Raw genomic sequence first — 20708 nt, forward strand, 5'->3', positions numbered from 1 at the left:
CTGCCATAAAGACCAGCTTTGATGTAGGACCTTTCCTAACATGTTCTGTAGTGAGCAGTGAGGCAATGAATTAATTTACCATTTCTGCAATAGCCTTATCTCCTTGCATGTTTCTTTTATACCTTGATCATCCTATGGCCTTACAAATTCACTGGCAGTCCCCCTACTCCCGCTCCTCTGCTTCTTATATGTTTGAAAAAGATCTATGTACCTGTTCACATCTATTTCAGTGCAATTGTTCACCACCATTTTGAATCATTGTCAAATAATGAGTATGTTCACCCCTTCAAGTAAGATGTAAAGAGCTCATAATAAACAAGCCTTACATCTCTTGCTGCTTCTTCAAGCAAAAAATAGAATGACATATATTCCTGAAAGTTTTTCTTTTGAATAAGCAGGAAAAAAATCTTAAATAACTATTTTCTTCGTGCATTGTAAAGAAGGAAAAAAAAAAGAAAAAAAAAAGAAAATGCACAAGCACAGTTTTAAAGTTTGCTTTTGACTTAATTGCTTTCTTAATTAAAGAGGAGTACGCCTCTGACTGTCAGGGTCTGCCAGACCTGTAATTGTCAGGGTCTACAGTTTGTGCATGGCTATTGGGTTCTGTGTTCAAATTTTGAATTAGATATTTAAGCAGAAGTTTTTAGGTGATTGTCCATGCAGTCTTAGTATTTTTCTGTCTATTTAAGTGTTTTAAGGAAACATGCACAATTATGCACAGATTCTGGCCATTTCTTTTTAGAACTCTGGTCCTAAAAGTTCAGAAGGTAAAGATTGTAACCAGCTGTAACTATGTTTCTACTTAAATGTCAGCTCAGTCTCAAATGGCCTTTACAACAAAGAAGGTCATTCTACTAGTTACCAGACGGCTGTCTAAACCTCTTTTGACACACTGCCAGCACAAGGAATGACTGCTCAAGGAAATTTAATACAAGAATGGTCACTTTGAGATATTTCTGGAAGAAACACCGATAATTCAGGAACAGTGCACAAGTTTTCTTTTCACATGTGACAATTCTGTGACAGTTATTGGTTATGTTTTAATATCACTTCTGCCAAACATAGACATGTACATGGAAAGGACTAACTTCATGTGCCAAGTTAGCACTAGCACCTGCACCATTTGTGTGCCAGCATCCTCATGCTGCTCACCCCACTGTATTTTCTGTGCATACATGTTCTGCAGAAATTCTTTATATGGATTTATATGAACCTCTTATGTCCAACTCCTTTGCTATTTTGCATGTAGAAATCCTGCTGAGCTCTGTGGAAGTGCCATGAGTAGAGTGCTTTCACCGTTTGGACACTGTTGTAGGTAGAGCTCTGCTTCGTGGTGTCTTTGAGGGAGTTTATCCTAATGCAGATTCTCTCTCATATTTGAAAAGAAGTCTGCTTTAAAGAACCTCAAGTTCTATAGAGAGATCTTGAAATACAGTAGCTTAAAATGGCTTTTGTCATATGTCAAAAAAGAAAGGCTTCCCTCCGCCCCCTGCATTATCATACATTAGCTTCTGAAGTGAATTAAAGAGTAAGGAATGTATTATGAGAGTCTGGTTGTAAAGCTAGATTTGTAGGAGTCTCTACAGACGATGGGTTTATGGACACTCAGTTTTACTTCCCCTCTCTATTGGGTTTTTTACACAGATTCTTCCTCCAGCATATTTTTATTTTGTTCTGTGCACTTTAAATATACATAAAGACAAACTGTTGTGATAAAGAGATCCCTAGCTGTTCAGGAATGTTTTATTTATTTCCAGAAGAAGATAATAATTTTCTAAGCTTTTCCTTCATCTTTGTCCTTCTGGAGGTTGGTGCCTTGGAACAGGCAATGCTGGATGCTTTAGTGATGGACCGTGTGGATTTTGTGAAGCTATTAATAGAGCATGGAGTGAACATGCACCGTTTTCTTACCATATCTCGTTTAGAAGAACTCTACAATACAGTGAGTATTTGAAATCCCAGTGTAGAACTTTAGATAAAAATGCCTAGAAAAAATACTGTTTGGCTTAAGAGATTTGATAATTAGGCCACATTATTCTGAAGTATTTTTTAAAAAATTTAAAAATAATGGCTTTTGATAATTTTTGATTGTAAAGTTGGATTTTTGGATTAGTGCTTTTTATTTTTGATTCATTGACATGAACCAGACTGAATACTCACCTGAAGCTCATGAGAAATATGCTCTGATTTTAATCTGGTATGTGATACATGCTTATCTTGCTGAAAATTATATGTTGTTTAACCAAAGTGATACCAACTTCTTTCTACAATATGTCAAGATTTAAGATAGTAGAGGTGTGGCAGATTGGTGCTGAAATGTTTTTGAAGAGGTTTATGGGGAGAGTTTGCATGGGGAGAGTTTCAATCACAGTAGTTTATCCTGAAGATTTTTTAGCTGCTTTCTTTTATTGTGTTGATTTTCTAATGTAGAGTGGCATGTTTGTTTACTGTCTTGTCTTTTCACACCACAGAAACAAGGACCATCAAATCTACTTTTGCATCACCTAGTTCGAGATGTGAAACAGGTAATAGACATAGGAAAGGCTGGGGAATTTTAGGAATAGAAGTGATGGGTTCATTACTATACTCCTATATCTGCTAAATGGTTTTATCTTGATCCCACTGATCTCCCTAAGCAATTAACTAGCATACTACTACTGAATGCTCCCAAGGGCCCTGTACCTTAATTTCAAAGCCAAGGCTTTGAAAGTTTGTGTAGATCAGACTCTTTCTCAAGTTACTAAAGTGACATTATGAAGTGATTGTACAAAAGACGTAGTGAATTAGTGCAGTAATTATGCTCGTTGCTTTAAGGTTTTCTTTTTTTCCCCAAAGCTAAGAAAGTCTTTCCTTGTTGAGCAGTAACAAGAAGATACTGTGACAAGATGTAATGTTATTTTAATGTGCTGCATTGCCTAGCCCAACAGAAGGTGGCAGTGGATGACTACTGCATAGAGCACCAGCTCCATGTTGTGGTTTAACCCCAGTCGGCAACTAAGCCCCACACAGCTGCTTGCTCACTCCCCCGCTCGGTGGGATGGCGGGGAGGGTTGGAAGGGTGAAAGTCAGAAAAACCGCGGGTTGAGAACAGTTTAATAATTGAAGTAAAATAAAATAGAATAGTAGTAATAGTAGTAGTAGTAATAATAATGATAATAGTAATAATATAATAATAATACAGTAATAATATACAAAGCAAGTGATACACGATACAATTGCTCACCACCCATGGACTGATGCCCAGCCCATCCTCGAGCAGCAATTGCTGCCCCCCAGCCAACTCCCCCAGTTTCTATACTGAGCATGACATCATACGGTATGGAATAGCCCTTTGGCCAGTCTGGGTCAGCTGTCCTGGCTGTGCTCCCTCTCAGCTTTTTGCTGGCAGGGCAGGGGAAGCTGAGAAGTCCTTGACTAGTGTAAGCACTAGTTAGCAGCAACTAAAACATCACTGTGTTGTCAACATTATCCTCATCCTAAATCCAAACCACAGCACTATACCAGCTACTAGGAAGAAAATTAACTCCATTCCAGCTCAAATGCGGACACTCCATTAGTAGTTTAATGGCAGCCTTGTTATTTAGCTACACAGTTAGTTTTTTTCATGTTTCTATTACCTGTTGCACCTCACAGCACTGCTTAGCCAGGAAGGGATGAGCTGTTCTTTCTGCATCTAGTCTACACTGCAGGAGATGCCTAGATCCAAAACTAGATTAATTGGCTAATTCTTTCCAGGGTATGAATGCTAAGATAAAATAAAATGGTAAGTCTGACTGTTTGCAGAGTTCTGTGGTCTCAAGTAGTGGGATTTCTGGTATGATTTTCTTATTGTGGGTTACTTTCATGTCAATCCCATTAATGGTTCTATAGATAGGTGTAGGGCATTTTGGTCTCTGTAGCAAGCTATTTTCTGTGTTTTCCCATACTGATGGACATATCTGAGGTCTAATTTATGTGATAGACCTGGCAGATCTCAGTGTTGAAAATACACTGAACTTTTCCAGGCTGAGAAATCTGTCTTTCTCACTGATACTGAAGTGATCTGCTCCTTGATATGACCCCTCTCCCAAAACCCATGGCCTGGTTACATCTCAGAACACTCTGGGAAAACTTAGGGTGTGATCTAAAGGGAAGCTTTTGGCTCTTGAAAGGGAATAGTGGAAATTACATAGAAAATGGGTGCACAATTTCAAAACTTTCTACGCTGTTGGGTAAACTAAACTCACTTGGGACCTGTAAACAGGTCTAAATGCTGAAAAGCCTTTTTCACTTGAGCTTCTGTAAGTATGCATAAGTACTCTGTGAATGGATTGTGCAGTTGCAGTCTTATTAAATATAGTAACACAGTAGCTAGGACAGTCACCAGAGTGATAAGACCATGGATTTCAGAATGTTTTCTCCATAAGTGTGGCCAGCTTTGGTGCTGCTACATTTGAATGGAGATACATTGCAGTTTGCCCTGATAGCATAAAATATGCTTTTTAGTGCAGAGAAGTATCTACAAGTATAGGTAGTCAGAAATACTTGCTGAACTGTCAATAACAGAGCTGGCAAGCTGTGTCCTGTAAGATGAGCTTTTGCCCCAGAGTGCTCAGCGTGTTGGTGCCTTCGGTTCCCCAGGGCTGGGTGGCCTTAGCTGGCCGTACTGAGTCTTGCACTAAAGCCTATTGAAGAAAAGCTTAGTCAATAGTGTGAGTGCAGTGGACTGTAGACATCACACTTTTCAGGCTGAAAATGTGGATGTGCCTGTGTTCTCCCTCCTAGGGGAGCTTCATATACCTAATGAATGTGTACACTTTCCTGACAGATGCAGGAGCTCTCAGTTGCAACTTCTTCCAGGCTCCCCTCATAGTAGTAGGGCTCTGACTTGGTTGAATGTTGCATATAATAGCGTCATGAAATGCTTGTGACATCTGGTGTTTCAGAATACCCTTTCCTTGGATTACAAGATATCACTGATTGATATTGGGCTGGTGATAGAGTACCTCCTTGGTGGAGCTTATCGGAGCAGCTACACAAGGAAGCATTTCCGAATTCTCTACAATGATCTCTACAGAAAACACAAGGTAACTTCTGTGAAATGGCTACTACTGGTCAGCAAGAAAAGCCAAAATGTGACAGCTGAAAATAGCTCAGGTTGTCATTGTGGTTTGCCCGAAGAGCATCAGTTAAATGTATGCCATACTTGTCTGTTTTATGAATCTCTTTGCCAGCTGTGGAGCCGTTGCAAATAAAACAGGCAAATCCCTCCCCAAACTACTCCTTGCCCCCGAAGACCACTGGTGATTGTTAAAATAACTATTAGTTCAGTAAGTTTACCTTTGTGTCCGGTAGGCAGGTTGTGTTCTTTGTCATCCATCAATAAAGATCGGCAAGGCTGTACCAGCCACCCTTTTGCAAAGCAGTTGCATGTTTCTGTTCTTGCAACTTGAACCTCATCACAGAAATACTGAATTCAACAGGCATTGAACTAGACTAAGAGCATGTCAGCGTGGTGTAGTGAAGAGCAACATGGAGATCCCTGACCCAAGTTTTGAGCAAATGTCTTACATTTTAGAAGCAGCTCAGTGCTAGTGGTGCATCTTCCGGCCTCGGCTAGTGAGCTGTGTTTGCCTGGCAGAGCTTTTTCCATGACGTACTGGTCATCACAGGGGAATTCTCATACTGGATGTGCCAGGTTCTGCACCTTCTAGGTGCTTAAGGTGTTTCACTGTACAGCATAACATTGTGCCATGTCTGCCTATCAGTAGCACCACCTCTACAAACAAATAAACTGCCTCAGAACAATAGTGTGCAAACATACTAGTACTTTCATTTTCCCCATTGACTTTACAAAACCAGTAACTTGAAAATAGCCTAAACTTCTCAATAAATCAGCCGAATATCATTTCTAACATCACAGAAGGAGCAGATTTGCCACATAAGAATTCTCCCCTGTTTTTGGAGTAGAACTGGACTTTGATTAAAGTAGTTCCATATGTTAAAAAACAAACAACAAAAACCTCTCATGCCCATGTACTGCTTTCATGACTAATAGAAGAACCTCAGGGTGATCAGAGAAAATGAGAAGAAATAATGAAAACTATTACTTGGAGTGAATAGGAACACAGAGACAGCTTCCTGTGTGTCACTGGCTTAATACAATGCTTAAAAAGAGATATTTGAGCAGTTGTAACACTCTACACTCATGAAATATGACCTTAACAGGGATGGGTGAAACCACAAGATCATATAACTAGGAACTGCAGGGAAGAGCATTAGTGATTCAGTTGGTAGCATTCTTCCCTCTCGGTCAACACTGAACAAAATGCCCGGGGATGCTAGACATGCCATCCTTTGGAGGAAATGGTCAGCAAAAAGTTCAGAAAACTTCTGTCTTTTAAAGGGCTTATGGCACTTTTTATAAGGGTAGGCACCTGGAAGAGCTTTCAGTTTGGGTGATTCCAATCTGGTGCAAGCCCTGTTATTGTTGTAGTTGGTGGATGCTATTGGGGAAATCAGTATTTTGAATTTAGAGATTCAGAAAAATATATATTTTTTAAATTAGGTGTGAAACAGGGTATTTTTTCCTTGATGGCATAACCTCCAGTGGTAGTTATAGTGATTGCTGACTCACTAGTCTTTGAATAGCATCGGTTTCTACAGGCACCATTGCAATCAGAGATAAGTACAGGCAAACTTAATCTCTAATTTGCATTTCTCTCCTTGTGTTTTATGGTATGCCTTTGGATCTAGAGAGTGCTCTCCAGCTTTTCTCCGAGCCCATCTCATTCCCTTCATCAGAGTAATCAGATAGGTAGCAGAATGGGATCTGCTGAAAATACTTTGCATTCTCAGTTCTTCAGAACAGCACAGCCTTACAAATACAAGGTAAGATAATTGCTTGTTCCAGACTTTGCTTAGGACATATTAGGCTGCTGATCATTTTATTGAGAGATTTTAGACATATGTTGGTCATGCTGTTAGTTATCATAATTCGACTTAAATTCCAGTGGAAGCAATGTTTTACCGCTCACTGTTCATGAAGTACAGGTCTTGCAATGTTAATGTTGAAATCAAGCTCAGACTCCTCCTGTGACACTGTTTAACTTCCATCCATTTGTTGCTAAGGGCTTTCGTTCACTGAAATGTAGTATCACCACATTTCTGAACATCAGGCATGGGTGAAAACTCTCCTTATTTGAAAGCAGGAGTAGGAATTCTCTGATTTCCCCAATGTTTTCTTATGATAATTATTCTCATGATTAAAGTAGCTACAGTAAGCCTGCTAAGAAAAGATACAGTTCTGATATCTGGAAAATAATGACAGAGTATTTTCTTTCAAAGAAGGAATGATAGAAGACCAAAGATTGCCACATACATATATCTGACAGACAAAACATAAAGTACAATGAATTTAAATGGCTTTATTGGAATTAGTCTGAGCCAAAATGAACTCATTATAGAACTGAGACAACCTCACTTATACCAGTAAGACTTTTTCTTTGCCTTTAATGGAGAAATATCCAGACATGAATGTATAGCAAGTTTACATTATAAGTATGGCAGACAGTGAAAATCATCTTTAAGTATCACAAGTCCATGGTGTATTTTTCAGTCTACCGTTTGCTTTTTCTCCTGTCATGACACAAGTATAAGAGAAGAGTGAAAATAGGATCTTGGTAGCATGGCGTTTGGAGACTGCCCAACAGTATGGAAGGGGAGGCTATAAATGGCATGGGTACAGATCAAGGAGTGTTTTTCCTCCACTAATGTTGCCATTGGTAATCTGAATGTGATCCTAGCTGTGGTTTATGACTTAAATGTATATAATGATCATATAGTTTGCTACTTGCAATTCAGATTTGTGTGCAGTTTTATTTACATGAATCTGAACCTCATCATTCATTGAGATTTTCTTTTTTTTGAAAAACAAATTTATAGGAAAGATCCACTGCTTTCCATAAGTGTAAGAAGAAATCAAAAGAGGATATAAACTTTGCAGAGAACTATGAGTCGTCTGGATTTATCTATCCCTATAATGACCTCCTGGTTTGGGCAGTATTAATGAAGAGGCAGAAGATGGCAATGTTCTTCTGGCAGCACGGAGAGGAAGCCATGGTCAAAGCCGTTGTGGCTTGTAAACTCTACAGGGCAATGGCACATGAAGCTAAACAGAGCAACATGGTGGATGACACTTCAGAAGAACTCAAGAAGTACTCAAAGTATGAGTTCTCTCTTCACTTCAGTTAATAAAGTTCTGCAGTGCTTAGAATGGTTAGATATTCTCCTAATCCATTAAGAGTTTTTAAGGTTAGTGGTGCCACGGACTACGGAGTGTAAAATAAATACTTTCAGCTGCCCACTGTTCGTATTATATAACAGAGTTATGTATTGGTGTGCAGTCTGGTTGAGGGTTAAAGGAAAGCTATTAGCGTGTTACCTAGTTGCGTATTTGCAAATTAAAATATAGGTGACTAATGTGTGGCTCACTGTCTGCTAAATGGTCAAGTGGAAGACTGAAATTTCCCTTACAGCTTCCCTTCCAGTTCAGCTTGGTAAAAAGCCATATGGCACATAAGTGTTGGACTTTTCAGATCTGTAACATGTGGTAGTGTGCAAACTAAAATCAGTGCTTAAATCCTGCTCTGTGTAAGACCTAAAGAAAAATGTATGCTGAAATAACCAAGTGAATAACAAATGAAGTAGACTAAGAATTTTCTGCAAGTTTGTAGTTTCATGTTAATGTTTTCTGGTAGTTTTTCTTCTTAATGACATACTGTATGCTTTGTAGACTTCATGCCTCAGATTCAGAGTACAGTAAGATGTGCTGTCTTGTTTTGCATGCAGCTCCAAAGCTTAATTTAAAGGAAGGTATACCTTCCTTGAGCAGTCTCCCCTACAGAGATGTTTAAGAGCCAGTGTAAATGTAGCAGCTTTTGCAACTGCCTGCAATGCTTGCCCACAGTGGTGGTGAATCTGTTGTTGAAGGAAATAAAAAGAACTTCATAGGGTCCATTTTGATTGCTGAGTGAGATTAAGAACAAAACAAACAAAAAAAATAGAAAACAGGATGACCCTGAACCTTGTGATTAGAACTAAATAGTTAGATTTACTCCCCAAATTATTTTTGACTAGATAAAGCAACAGGGAAAATGTAAGAAGGCATACTTACTGAGATTGTTAGCTGAACTGTAGTTAATGGAGTTTTCCAACCAACCTCTTTGCAGCAGTAATTCTGAGTTTTGGCTGATGCTTGTTATATGAACTGTTAATTCCTTTCTGCTCTAGGGAATTTGGGCAGCTTGCTTTAGATGTGCTGGAGAAAGCATTCAAACAAAATGAGCAGATGGCCATGAAGCTGCTGACCTATGAACTGAAAAACTGGAGCAACTCAACTTGCTTAAAATTAGCAGTTTCTGTGGGGCTGCGGCCTTTTGTATCCCATACTTGCACACAGATGCTGCTGACTGATATGTGGATGGGACGCCTGAAGATGCGGAAGAACTCCTGGTTTAAGGTAACGTCACTCTGGTTTTTTTTGAGCATTTAGATGCTGTTTAGATGCTTTATACATGCCTTTGTGGTTATGAACGTGTCTAATGCATTTTCAGACACATGTGCTTAAGCATGAATTGGAATGTGCACATCTGGGAGAAAAAAGAAAGTGGGAGGGAAGACAGTCCTTGCTTCTGTTTTACTTCTTTCCAAAAGCAGCTGTGGGATGACATTAGGAGAATGCATTTTGTGAGGGTTTTTTTGCTGCTCCCGTTCTCTCAGCACCCTTCAGTCTCTCCCCACCTGCGCTCTCTGCCCTGCATTGCTGGTTCTCTGACAGAGCTGCTGATGGGAGGAATGTCCTCTGGACATAGGGAGCAGTAGCTGAAGTATCCCCAGATACCATGACACTCTTCAAACTCACAAAACAGTCAAGACCAACACACTTCTTCAGAGGCTGTAGGAGCGTGATACAGAGATACTCTGCACTAGTGGCTCCCTCCCAGGCCAGTGGAATTGCACTGGGTTTGTGGTGGCACCGTGCATGGCTGACTATGGCCTCAGGTCTATGCTATCACTGCTGAATTAATTTTCTGAATCTTGTGTCTCTCTTTTAGGTCATTATGAGTATTCTTCTGCCTCCCACCATCTTGATGCTGGAGTTTAAAAGCAAGGCAGAAATGTCTCATGTGCCTCAGTCTCAAGACTTCCACCAGTTCACATGGTATCATGGGGATCAGAGCACAGTCAGCTCTAAAGATGCCTTGTCTCTGGTTAGTCTGCAGTGGTCCGTCATTTGTGTGTCAGGGTCTGTCTGTTTACCACGGTATAATCCTGAGGAGTGAGGAGAAGGTGATCAGCTGTAAATGTCAGGGCCCGGTTCTCAAGAAGTAGGGGTTTGATCCCTGGTTTGGATACAGACTGAAGTCACTTCATCTGTCCTGGGTGTCACTTCTGTACTGGTCATAATGAGAAAATCCTACCTAACCTCACAGAAGTATAATGAGATTATAATTATCTGTCAGTTACACAGGTATTTTAGGGCACAAAGTCTATTCAAGCTACAGGTAAATACCTATGTGATCTTATATATTAAATAATATAAGAATGGTTTCATATCATACACAAGATCACATCCATGAAACTCAATTCAGGTTGCCCAGTCAAGCTGTCCAAAGCAGGGAAACAGCAGAACTGAGACAGTCCATGTCCCATCCTCTCCAACTCACTCCTTCCTCCTGCTAAGCCTGGCCAGCAGCCTCTGCCCCGCATCTCAGCTGCAGCCTCTCCCCTTCTCCATGGCCATCCTTCTCTCTTAGTCTCTCCTTGAGATTCTGTTTCCTGAATTACAATCATAGCCCTTCCAGAGGTCTAGGTCCTGCCCTCCTTGTTGAAAAACAGGGTATCTCTACTTCTGCATCACTTGAGCCTAGGAGAGATGCCATTTAAAGCACAAGAGAAGCACTGTGCTTTTGGTTTAGTCACCTGAACTGAGTCCTGAAACACTCTGCAGGGACCTGTGGTTGCGCAAAAATCCTTCTTAGGTCTGTCTGTGGAGAGTCTCCAGCATAAGTGAAGTCTTTGCCTTTTAAGATCTGAATTCCTCCAGACTTCTGCTAAGCAGAATTGACGGTCCTTTCTTTTTCTCAGTCTCCACAAAGCATTCCTTAAACTGAAAATTTCGAAAAGGTTTTAGTCTGAGTTAGACAGCAGACAGAGAATTTCCATCCAAAAGGGTAAATGTTGGTGAGTTGCTAACCAATGACAACAGGATTGGCAAGTGAGAGCTGTCAGGCAATCTTTTTTGCTCTGCTCTGCTTATCTTGCAGCAGATAAGCACTGTAGGTTGCTTGGGACCTTCTCAGTTAACTTTCAATTTGTGTAAAGTAAAAGAGAGTGGATTGTTGTTGAGGGCTTTTGCAGCAGCATGGTAGGCCTGTCAATGCCACACTTGGGTTTTCTCTCTCTGATGCAGAAAAATGCTCAAAGCCATTATTTCCTGCAGTGTCTGTCTAATATAGTCAGTTCACAAATGCTTTTTATGGGGTTAGGTAACAGCTATGATACAGAGGACAGGCCAATAGTAATATTTGCAGCAAGACCACCCCTGCAGTTTGTTAGAAGGCAACACAGCAATGAGTGTAAGCACTTTTCTGACCTGCCTGAGACAGGGCTGCTTCTTTCCTGTGCTAGCAATAAGCTTAACTTCTGAATTTATCTAATATAGAGTGTTGTTTGAAACAAAAGGCCAAGGTACTACTTTTTCTTAAATACTCTGATATGAAATATTATAGAAAAATGTACAGAAAATTTCAATAGTGTACATGTACCTTATAGAACATCTTTCACACACAGTCATAAATTCCAGTGACCTGCTGCAGCTGGAAGTTGCACTCTTTCATGGGACAAATTCCCTCCTTCACATTGGAGGATCTGATGTTAACACATTGGGATGATTCTGTGTATCAAGTTCTCTGATTTAGCACTTTCCTGAGTCTAATGTGATGAAAAAAAAATCAGTTTTCCCCAGATACCCCAAGGAAATGTTGTGTAGTAGGGATAAATATGTCACAAAAAGTGCTATGCTGCAGATGTCTAGTAGCAGTAAGTTTTAGCATTGACATTAGCCAAGGCAATTGGCCAGCAATGAAGCAAAACTGAACAAGGTAGTTTGGTTCCCTCAGTCTTGCCCAGCCATTAGCTATTTATAGTCACCCCAGGCCTCTCTCCTTCATCTCTGAAAACTCCTTTCAGCACCTTCTGGTTTTGTCAATTACCTGCTGCTGTGTGTCTGCAGCTTTTCTTAGGCTTCAGCAACAATCAGATATTTGTACTTTAAGAGGGGTACTCGGACAAGTGTCAAACTCTGGATACAGAATCAAGTGTGTTTGCTTTTTTTATTTTTTTTTTTTATTTTTTTTTAAATTTTTAAAAATGTTTGATTTTTTTTTTTAATTTTTCTGAAGATAATGAAGAAGTTACCTGTATTTTTTGTAGGCAGATCTTCGTAAGAGAATACTTATTTCATCCTCATCTTCTAATCAGGCATCAAATACATCAAAAATAGCAATTAGGTTCTGTATTTAGAATTTCACTGTCTTGACATTTTCTGTGCAACTGTATACATGAGCAGAAATGTGATGTTCATTCCCTTACTCCAGAATGTGCCACAGGTGTCAGTGGAGTTCTAGCTAAGATAGTTATGTCATATTGGGAGTTGTTATTTATCTGTATTTCACAGATGGGGAAAGTGGGACACAAAGAGATTAAATGACTTTGCTTAAAGACTTAAAGAAGTTTGTGGCAGAAACAGAGTGGATTCAGGTCTGCTGACACCCAGTCCAGTAGTTGCAGTCATAAGAGCAAACTCTAAATGAGTATTTATAGTGGAAAAGTGTGCATGTTAGTTATTGCAAATGAGATGGTTGTAACCAGACGAAATCAAGGTACAGTAATGGTTTGTATATTCAGAACAGAGCTTAAACATCTGTGCCTGTCTTCCCTCTAACATGACAGAACCTTTGCAATCATAGACCATGGTTTCATACTTATAAAATGCTGTTTCCTTTTAAAGAAGGATTATGATGTGGAGAAGATTGCTCAGAAGTCTGATGAAAGCCAAGTGGACAGTGGACAAGGAAACCTGCCTGGCACTAGAAAAATCTATGAGTTCTACAACGCACCAATTGTCAAGTTCTGGTTTCACACGGTTGGTCATCATGCTAGAACTTGGATTACCAAAGCCCTCCTTTGATCCTTCAGATACCACTTGATGCTGCTTTTACTTTGCCTAGGATGGCTTTGCAGCCGTTAAGTGGTGGGGGTGGATGGGAAGACATTTGAATATTTCTCTCACAATTAAATGAAAAGTTTTTCTTCTAAAATCATGCAGCTGCATTAGAAAAAAAAAGAACAAAAAAACAGTTATAAGGAACTAAAGAAAAACCCAAGCACAGCTTTTTACAGTGGTTAATTGCACGTGTAGAGATAGATGCGAAGCTGGCCTTAAGTACTTTAAATATCTCACAGATATTTGTGTCCCTTTCTTCAGGAACTGTTTCTGAAGGAGTGAATATTAATTGTAGGAGATCATTTCTATAGAGAAATATGCATTTATTAAATCAATTCGAGTAACTAACCTTGTGTCAGTAGAGCTTAGGATGTTTAAGATGAGGCTGCCTGTTGGGTCGGTCCACCATGTACATAAATTGTTATGCCTTTAACAGGGTGTCGTTAACTGTTTTATAGGTTGTTAATCTATTATCTCAGATATGTTTATAGCATGTTCTTGTACCTTTAAAATATGTGCTTTCCACCTGATATTGTTCTTCCTTTGTTATGGAAGGCACTGATTAACCAGCAGTGATTCACGTAGCTTTGAGAATGGTTACTTGCTCCTACAGAAGATTAGGATAAAAGCATAGCACTGCCTTTACATTCAAGTAATGGTGTGCAGATAAAATAGTCTGTCTCATATATGGGTTTGGGGCCTAGGTGAGCATGCCCTGCAATAGTTCATCTTCTGCTCCCATTTTTTCAGCGCTAAAGCACCAATTTCCAAATGATGTTTAAGGATATTCCCATAAAAAATACCTTGGAGAACTGAAGAAAGGATTTTGGCCTCAAAAATCTGACAGTGCCCCAATAGTTTGAATACATATAGTCAGGCTAATCACTTGTTGATATGTTTGCAGAATTTTTTTGGAGTTTTTTGTGCATACGGATTATGTACTGTGTGTTTTGTAGATGGCGTACATGGCGTTTCTCATGCTCTTCACTTACACTGTGTTGGTGAAGATGGAACCAAGACCGAGTGTGCAAGAGTGGCTCGTTATCGTTTATATTTTCAGCACTGCTATTGAAAAAGTCAGGGAGGTAAGCTTTTCTGTTCACACTTCCCATCTATAGAGGATATATTATAAACCAGAGAATACCATAAACAGAAGAATGCCAAATCCTGCATTCTTTTTGTAGAGAATTTAGCAGAGGAAAGAATTACACAGGGCATTTATTTCTGAGAAGTCTTATTTGAAGACCAGTACTTGGGCTTTGAAAGTGCATCTTAAAGTTTGTCCTTAAATCTCTATTTTTCTGTGTAAAGCCAGTGGTAAAGTACAGGTCACTTGAGAGTGGTTGTGCTGCATTGAGATTTCGAACCCCAATGTAGGCACCTGTTTCTTAATTTTTTTGAGTGGACCATTAGATTTCTTATAATGAATATGGAATTTGTCTTTAGATATTTACTTTGAATGTGGACATTGTTATCAATCAATAGGTGTTATGCACAGAATAATCTATGGCTCTCCCTCAAGTCTAACTGACACTCAGTAAATGAAACTGGGAAAAAAACACCATCAACTTGTAATGCTGGATTTACTGAGCATCGAAAAATGATACTCCAATCAAAATTAATCGCAATTATTTGCAGTTGATTAGATCCAAGCTTCTGAACACAACTTGCACTCCAAACCTGAGGCTTGGAGACAAATGCAGCCATGTATTTCTCAAATTATGGTACCTGATTGGACATATTCACTGTAGAATCAACACATAGTAAACAATAGTAGTGTGAATTGTCTTTTATATGGCCTTTGAAGTGCTGTATTTTTAGAGGAATAAAACTGAAAAAAAGTAGTCACAGTTCTGAGTGAAGGACGCTGTTACAACAGATCACCCAGAAGACTACAACATCAGACCGAGAGAGGTGAAGGATTTCAAGGGGCAGCATAAATGCTGGGAATATATTGAAGCTTGCATAAACATGCAAGTTCTGTGGCTGCATGAGATAAAATTGAAAAAATCTACACAAGGATTGTCTAGTTGAGAAAAAATTTAATGTGAAATCTCAAGCATTTTGGAAATCACTGTTATGCTGTTGCATGGTGTTGATGGTGGGACAGTAGAAACATCAGCCCGTCTTTCTAGCATTAACATTCATTGGAGACTGTGAAATTCATGTCTTCTACTTGATTTTCTTTGTCCATGTATAGTTCTGTTCTGCTGGCAAAGACTTTGTAGGACACTGTGTCTTACACGTGCAGCTAATTAACTGCTGAGGGCCTTGTTATATATAACTGCTAACCTCTATTTCTCTAGATTTTATCAACTAATTGTTAAAGCCTTAGGCCCTGATCCTGTAACACGTTCCTTATGTGAGTTAGTCCAACTGAATTGAGTAGGATCACTTGTTTACATTAGTGTATTCATATGCGTAAATTCTTACAGGATCAGGGCGTAACATTTTAAAATCGCTCCTTTGCTTGGTACTTATCAGTGTGATCTTACATAGCACTGCATAATTGGCCTCACTTGCACAATGTGCAAAGGTTTTATTTATGGCCTCCCAAAGATTCCATTTCACACATTTGCTCAGTGAAGCTTAAAATCCCTTTGGGGCACCTCACAGTTCAAGGAGTGAACATTTCATTCTTTACCTTGCTAGTTGCCAGCACTCCTTTTTTTAGTATGTCCTTGGTGAAATACAAGGATCTTTCTTTATATTTTAAGTCTGAAATAAAAGGCATTAGTTATTTTCCCATCAGCAAGGTTAGGTTGGTATTTTCCATGACTTCGGGGCTTTTGAAAGGGCTGTTGCAGGTTGTGACCATTCCTCTAGAAAATGCTTGTTAATTTATGATTATATGTATGCATAACAGTTCTATATTGGCTGCTCTTTCCTGCTGAGGAACGTGCTCTTTAGTGAATGGGTTCAGGCTCAGAATCCGTTTTTCCTTAGCAAGAGCTATCCTATTTGGTGTGGCATACTTGAGCAATAAGATGCTATAGATTAAGTACAAACCTCAGTTAATGGTGAATGGCAATATGTAGTACACGGGCCTGCAAAAAAAAAAAAAAAAGGAAAAAAACTGATACATTCCCAAATATCATGAAACCGTTCAGACAGAAAAGGTTAAAAAATGTATCTGTGATTTTAATGGAGTTTCGCTGGAATTTTTTTTTCCGCATTCTACTCAGGTATTTATCTCAGAACCTGGAAAATTCCGCCAAAAAGTGAAGGTGTGGATTTATGAATACTGGAATTTTACTGATTCTGTAGCTATCATCCTATTTATGATTGGTTTTGGTTTGCGCTGGTCCGACCCCCCTGTTCAAACTGCGGGGAGGCTACTTTACTGCTTGGATATAATATTTTGGTATGTTCGGCTCCTTGATCTTTTTGCTGTGAATCAGCATGCTGGCCCATACCTGACAATGATTGGGAAAATGGTAAGTATTATGCTTTGGAGCAATATTTTTGTAGTTAAGGCATCTGTTGAGGAACATGTAAAGATCAGAAGAGACAGAAAAGAATGATGGTCAAAGGAGAGGTCACCTGATAATTCATAGTGAATGTATTATGTGAAAATACTGTATCTTTTTCTGTTTGTGAGTTGACCATAACCAGATTTCAGTTCTCTCTAATTTATTCATTATTTGAATTTATTCACAAAAGCCATTTTTTCTTCATTCCTTAGAGAAGAGTTGCATTTGAGTTGGGTTTCTGATCCAGCTTGATAATAGGAGAAAGAAAAATCACTGTCTCTTGCAGACAGGCTCACTACTATAGATAATTCCCCTAGCTCTTGGAAACTGTCTCATTATTATTTTACATTTTGATTCAAATAATTGTATCCCATTTTAGCAGGGAAAATTTCTCTGAGATCAAAGTTAATTTTTTTTCTCTTTTGGTATAAGAACTGCTGCTGAACTGCTGCCTAGTCTTGAGGGACATCTGCAGATTCCCACTGTAATTTCCCTCCGTTATTGGGAACTATCTTATTAATACTTTTATATTCTGTTTTGCATAGTAATTCTGATTCAATGTTAGAAGGCAAAATCATTTTCACTGCTATTTCTTGCTCTCAGTTTGGAAGAAATAGCACTGAAGAAAAGCAGCATCATAAGGTCTCTGCATTTTTCAGATCTTGCTTAAAATCATAAGAGGGACCTGAGAGGCAAGTAGGACTTGTGACCTTTTTGGTCCAGAATGACTTTAACCCCTATGAAATACTTGGGTAATCCAGGTCATAGAAATAAAATATTTTTATTTCCTCCAGCATATTAGATTATTAGCCCTGTTTTTATATTCTGATTTGTAAAAGGAGTGATTGATACTCTTCCCTAAAATGTATGTCTCCTTTACATATAATTAACACAGCTAATTCTTTCATGCATACATGTCTTCCAGACAGCAAACATGTTCTATATTGTGATCATGATGGCCATAGTCCTGTTGAGTTTTGGAGTGTCGCGAAAGGCAATCCTTTCACCAGAGGAGCCTCCTTCTTGGTCTCTGGCACGAGATATTGTATTTCAGCCTTACTGGATGATGTTTGGTGAGGTCTATGCTGGAGAAATAGATGGTAGGTAATTTTCACAGTACAGGTCAACAGCTTAAATTTAATATGTGCAGAAACATGTCCATTTCGGGCTACTAGAATTTTGACCACATATTGAGTCTATTCTTTCTCAAACAATTTTGATTCAAGTATATATGTGTCTTTAATGAGTAATACTGCATGAATAAAGGTGAGAATATTAGTTTATTTGTTAAAAATAAAAATTAAGCTTTAAAACCTTCAAGTTTAGCTTTTCAAATGAAGTGTATTGCAAAGTTCAGAGCAAAGCACATAGGAACTGATACTAAGCTAGTTCATGGTCAGGGGATCTGGCAGTGAAATGAATTTCCAATTAGGTGAATCCAAAGCTGCTGATCTCTTGGAGAAAAGACTACAAAGTTGCATTAAAGGAAGAAAAAATAAAGGGAAAACAAAAAGGAAAAATAAGAAAGAAAAATTATTTTTCACCATAGTAGGAGTTAACTGGCATCATTCTTAAACAGATAAACCAGTTGAACATAGGAAAAATAGAACCAATCAATGTAAATAGGAAAAATGTTATATCTTGATTATTACTTTGACCTTGTCTCAGTAAGAGAGAAGAACCAGGCCCTCCAGGAGGTATTTCAGGATTACAGATGGAAGGCACTCTCATGCTACTAAGTGATGGGTACAAGTAAAACAGTCCCTAAAGTAGAAAAGTAGGTATGCAAATAGATACAGATATTTAAGATATGTAGTTCTTAGCATAGACCTGATTCATTAAAATAATTTAAGATGTTGCATCCATTATTATTACTGAAACAGTCACATGATGGCTATGTATTTTCTTTAATGAAAGCACACTGTGAAGTTTCACAGTTTAATCCATTTAATCACTTATTAATGCTGAACCTTTAGAAATTTGATACTTCCCAAATAAAGCTACGATTTCTCTAATGACTATGCTGCAGACTATGTCGTGAATTTAGGGCTGCTGACTTATAAATGTGCTTTCATATTTCCTCAAAGGTGTAAAATTTGATTAAAAATCACAAAGACTGAAAAGTATTTATTTTGACAATGTAAAAACATTAAGAGGGATCCCTTAATTTCTATGATTTGTTGCTTCATGTCACAAATATTCATAGCCATATATCCTTTTGCACATGAATTAATATGATCTTACTGAAGCTCTAAAGGCATAACACTCCAGTAATGATAAAGCAGCCTTTGTGCTGTATCCTTTCTACAGTGGAGTCAGTGAAAGCTTTGCTTTAAGGATCAAAGATTTGGATTTCAGTTTACTTGAGTGTGTGCCACCTCCCAAATACATTTCAGCTGCATCATTTTTCCCTGTAACAAAAAGTCAGGGTGACTGACATAAGAACTGATATGCATGAAAAGGTGTCTACAGCTTCTGAATTGCAGTGGAAACTATGGGGCAGTAGTATCATGAAGGGCTCTCAGATCTCCCTTACATGGAGGCAGACCTTCTAGTTGGAAAATTAGTTATGTATCATCTCCGTGAAAGTAATGAAGACTATTCTGTTTCTTGCTGGGGCAAACGAGGAGCACATGCCATTGAAGTGCTCTGCTCTGATTTCCATGCTAACCATGTTCTGTATGTCCTTCACTTTCAGTCTGTGAAACCAATGAAGACTGTCCTCCTGGCTCCTTCCTCACACCGTTCCTCCAAGCTGTCTACCTCTTTGTGCAGTACATCATCATGGTCAACTTGCTTATTGCTTTCTTTAAGTAGGTACCATGGTATATTGCTGCAAAAGCAAGAGCAACTAATAGGTGTTCTGCCAACACTTCCGCAAAAGCCTTTCACCAAAAATGCCCCAGCAGGGGCATGTTGATGGTGGCTGTTACCCCATCTTTGATGGGGGTCCAGAAAGAAATAAAAAAAAATAATGATCGAAGCAAGAGGGTGGGAGGAAGGGGATGGTGAGCAGACACCTGAACTGTTTTGCCATTTAAACTGAGTCTGACTCTGTGAAAGTGGACAACTCCAGTTGGCAAACAAGCAACATTAATTCAGATCTGAAGTAATTTGTCCTTTGTTCCTAAGAGTTGTATTTGTTATGCTAAGAGCCTATATAATGTTCATCATAGGGTAGCCCAAGATTTAAATTGGTAGATAAGTGGAGAAGGTATTCCAGGGAAGAGGATAATGACTTTGTAGGAGCATGCTCTTCCTTTAGGAAATAATCTGAAAATTCCTGTTGTTTAGTGCAATTCAATATGTTCTAGACCGAAATCTAAGTGTAGTATTTTTACCTATCTGCTTCTTAATGTCTGCCGCCAGAGTAGGAAGGGTCTTTATAGTAATTCTATAGTAATTCATAGTAATTCTATAATAATTAATCAGTGTCTTTATAGTAACTGTAACCTTTTGAGTTTTAACAGGGAAACCCTTGTAATGGATAAAGTTCTGTAAATTATTAGTAAAGAGCAATCTAACCCAAGTAGTTAATTATTTTTTCCTAGAGTACTGTATTTCTGGGGAAGAAAAAGTCAGCTGTAGGTTAAAAAAATTTCAAATGAAGAAATATAGTTATTAATATTCAAGAAAACTGAACGATTAAAACTTATTCTATTCCCACTTCCAATTAGAAATCCCCTTCCTGAAATTGTGGCAAGGCATAATTTTTTTTTTTTTTTAAAATACACAGCTGTGAAATTGTAATTTGAATTATTTCTAGATTTAAACCTTCAGCAATGATGATATGTTAAATCTTCTGCCTAGTGATTTGATTGTTCCAGAAGTGGGACCAAAAATGAGTATGAGCAATCTATTTAATTATGCTCCCAGAAGCAAAGCTGATGTTTGTGTGATTATATGCTGGGTGTGTAGTATAATGGTGCAACTGAAATTGCAGTGCCAGAAACCACAAAGTTGCTTTC

The 20708-nt window shown here is 38.6% G+C and overlaps 1 protein-coding gene across 1 annotated transcript in view; it reads left to right on the top strand.

The window, feature by feature from the left end:
* TRPM6 (transient receptor potential cation channel subfamily M member 6) overlaps positions 1-20708 on the top strand; it is a 77609-nt gene that overhangs the window by 38937 nt on the left and 17964 nt on the right. Inside the window, exons 12-23 of the mRNA XM_082337157.1 lie at positions 1808-1942; positions 2472-2525; positions 4926-5066; positions 6736-6870; positions 7924-8204; positions 9271-9499; positions 10095-10250; positions 13052-13186; positions 14224-14352; positions 16453-16704; positions 17666-17840; positions 19439-19553. Of these exons, the coding sequence (XP_082193283.1) occupies positions 1808-1942; positions 2472-2525; positions 4926-5066; positions 6736-6870; positions 7924-8204; positions 9271-9499; positions 10095-10250; positions 13052-13186; positions 14224-14352; positions 16453-16704; positions 17666-17840; positions 19439-19553 (1937 nt within the window). The remainder of the gene's footprint in view (positions 1-1807; positions 1943-2471; positions 2526-4925; positions 5067-6735; positions 6871-7923; positions 8205-9270; positions 9500-10094; positions 10251-13051; positions 13187-14223; positions 14353-16452; positions 16705-17665; positions 17841-19438; positions 19554-20708) is intronic.

This window comes from Platalea leucorodia, assembly GCF_965183815.1.
Source record: "Platalea leucorodia genome assembly, chromosome: Z".
Taxonomy (NCBI): domain Eukaryota; kingdom Metazoa; phylum Chordata; class Aves; order Pelecaniformes; family Threskiornithidae; genus Platalea; species Platalea leucorodia.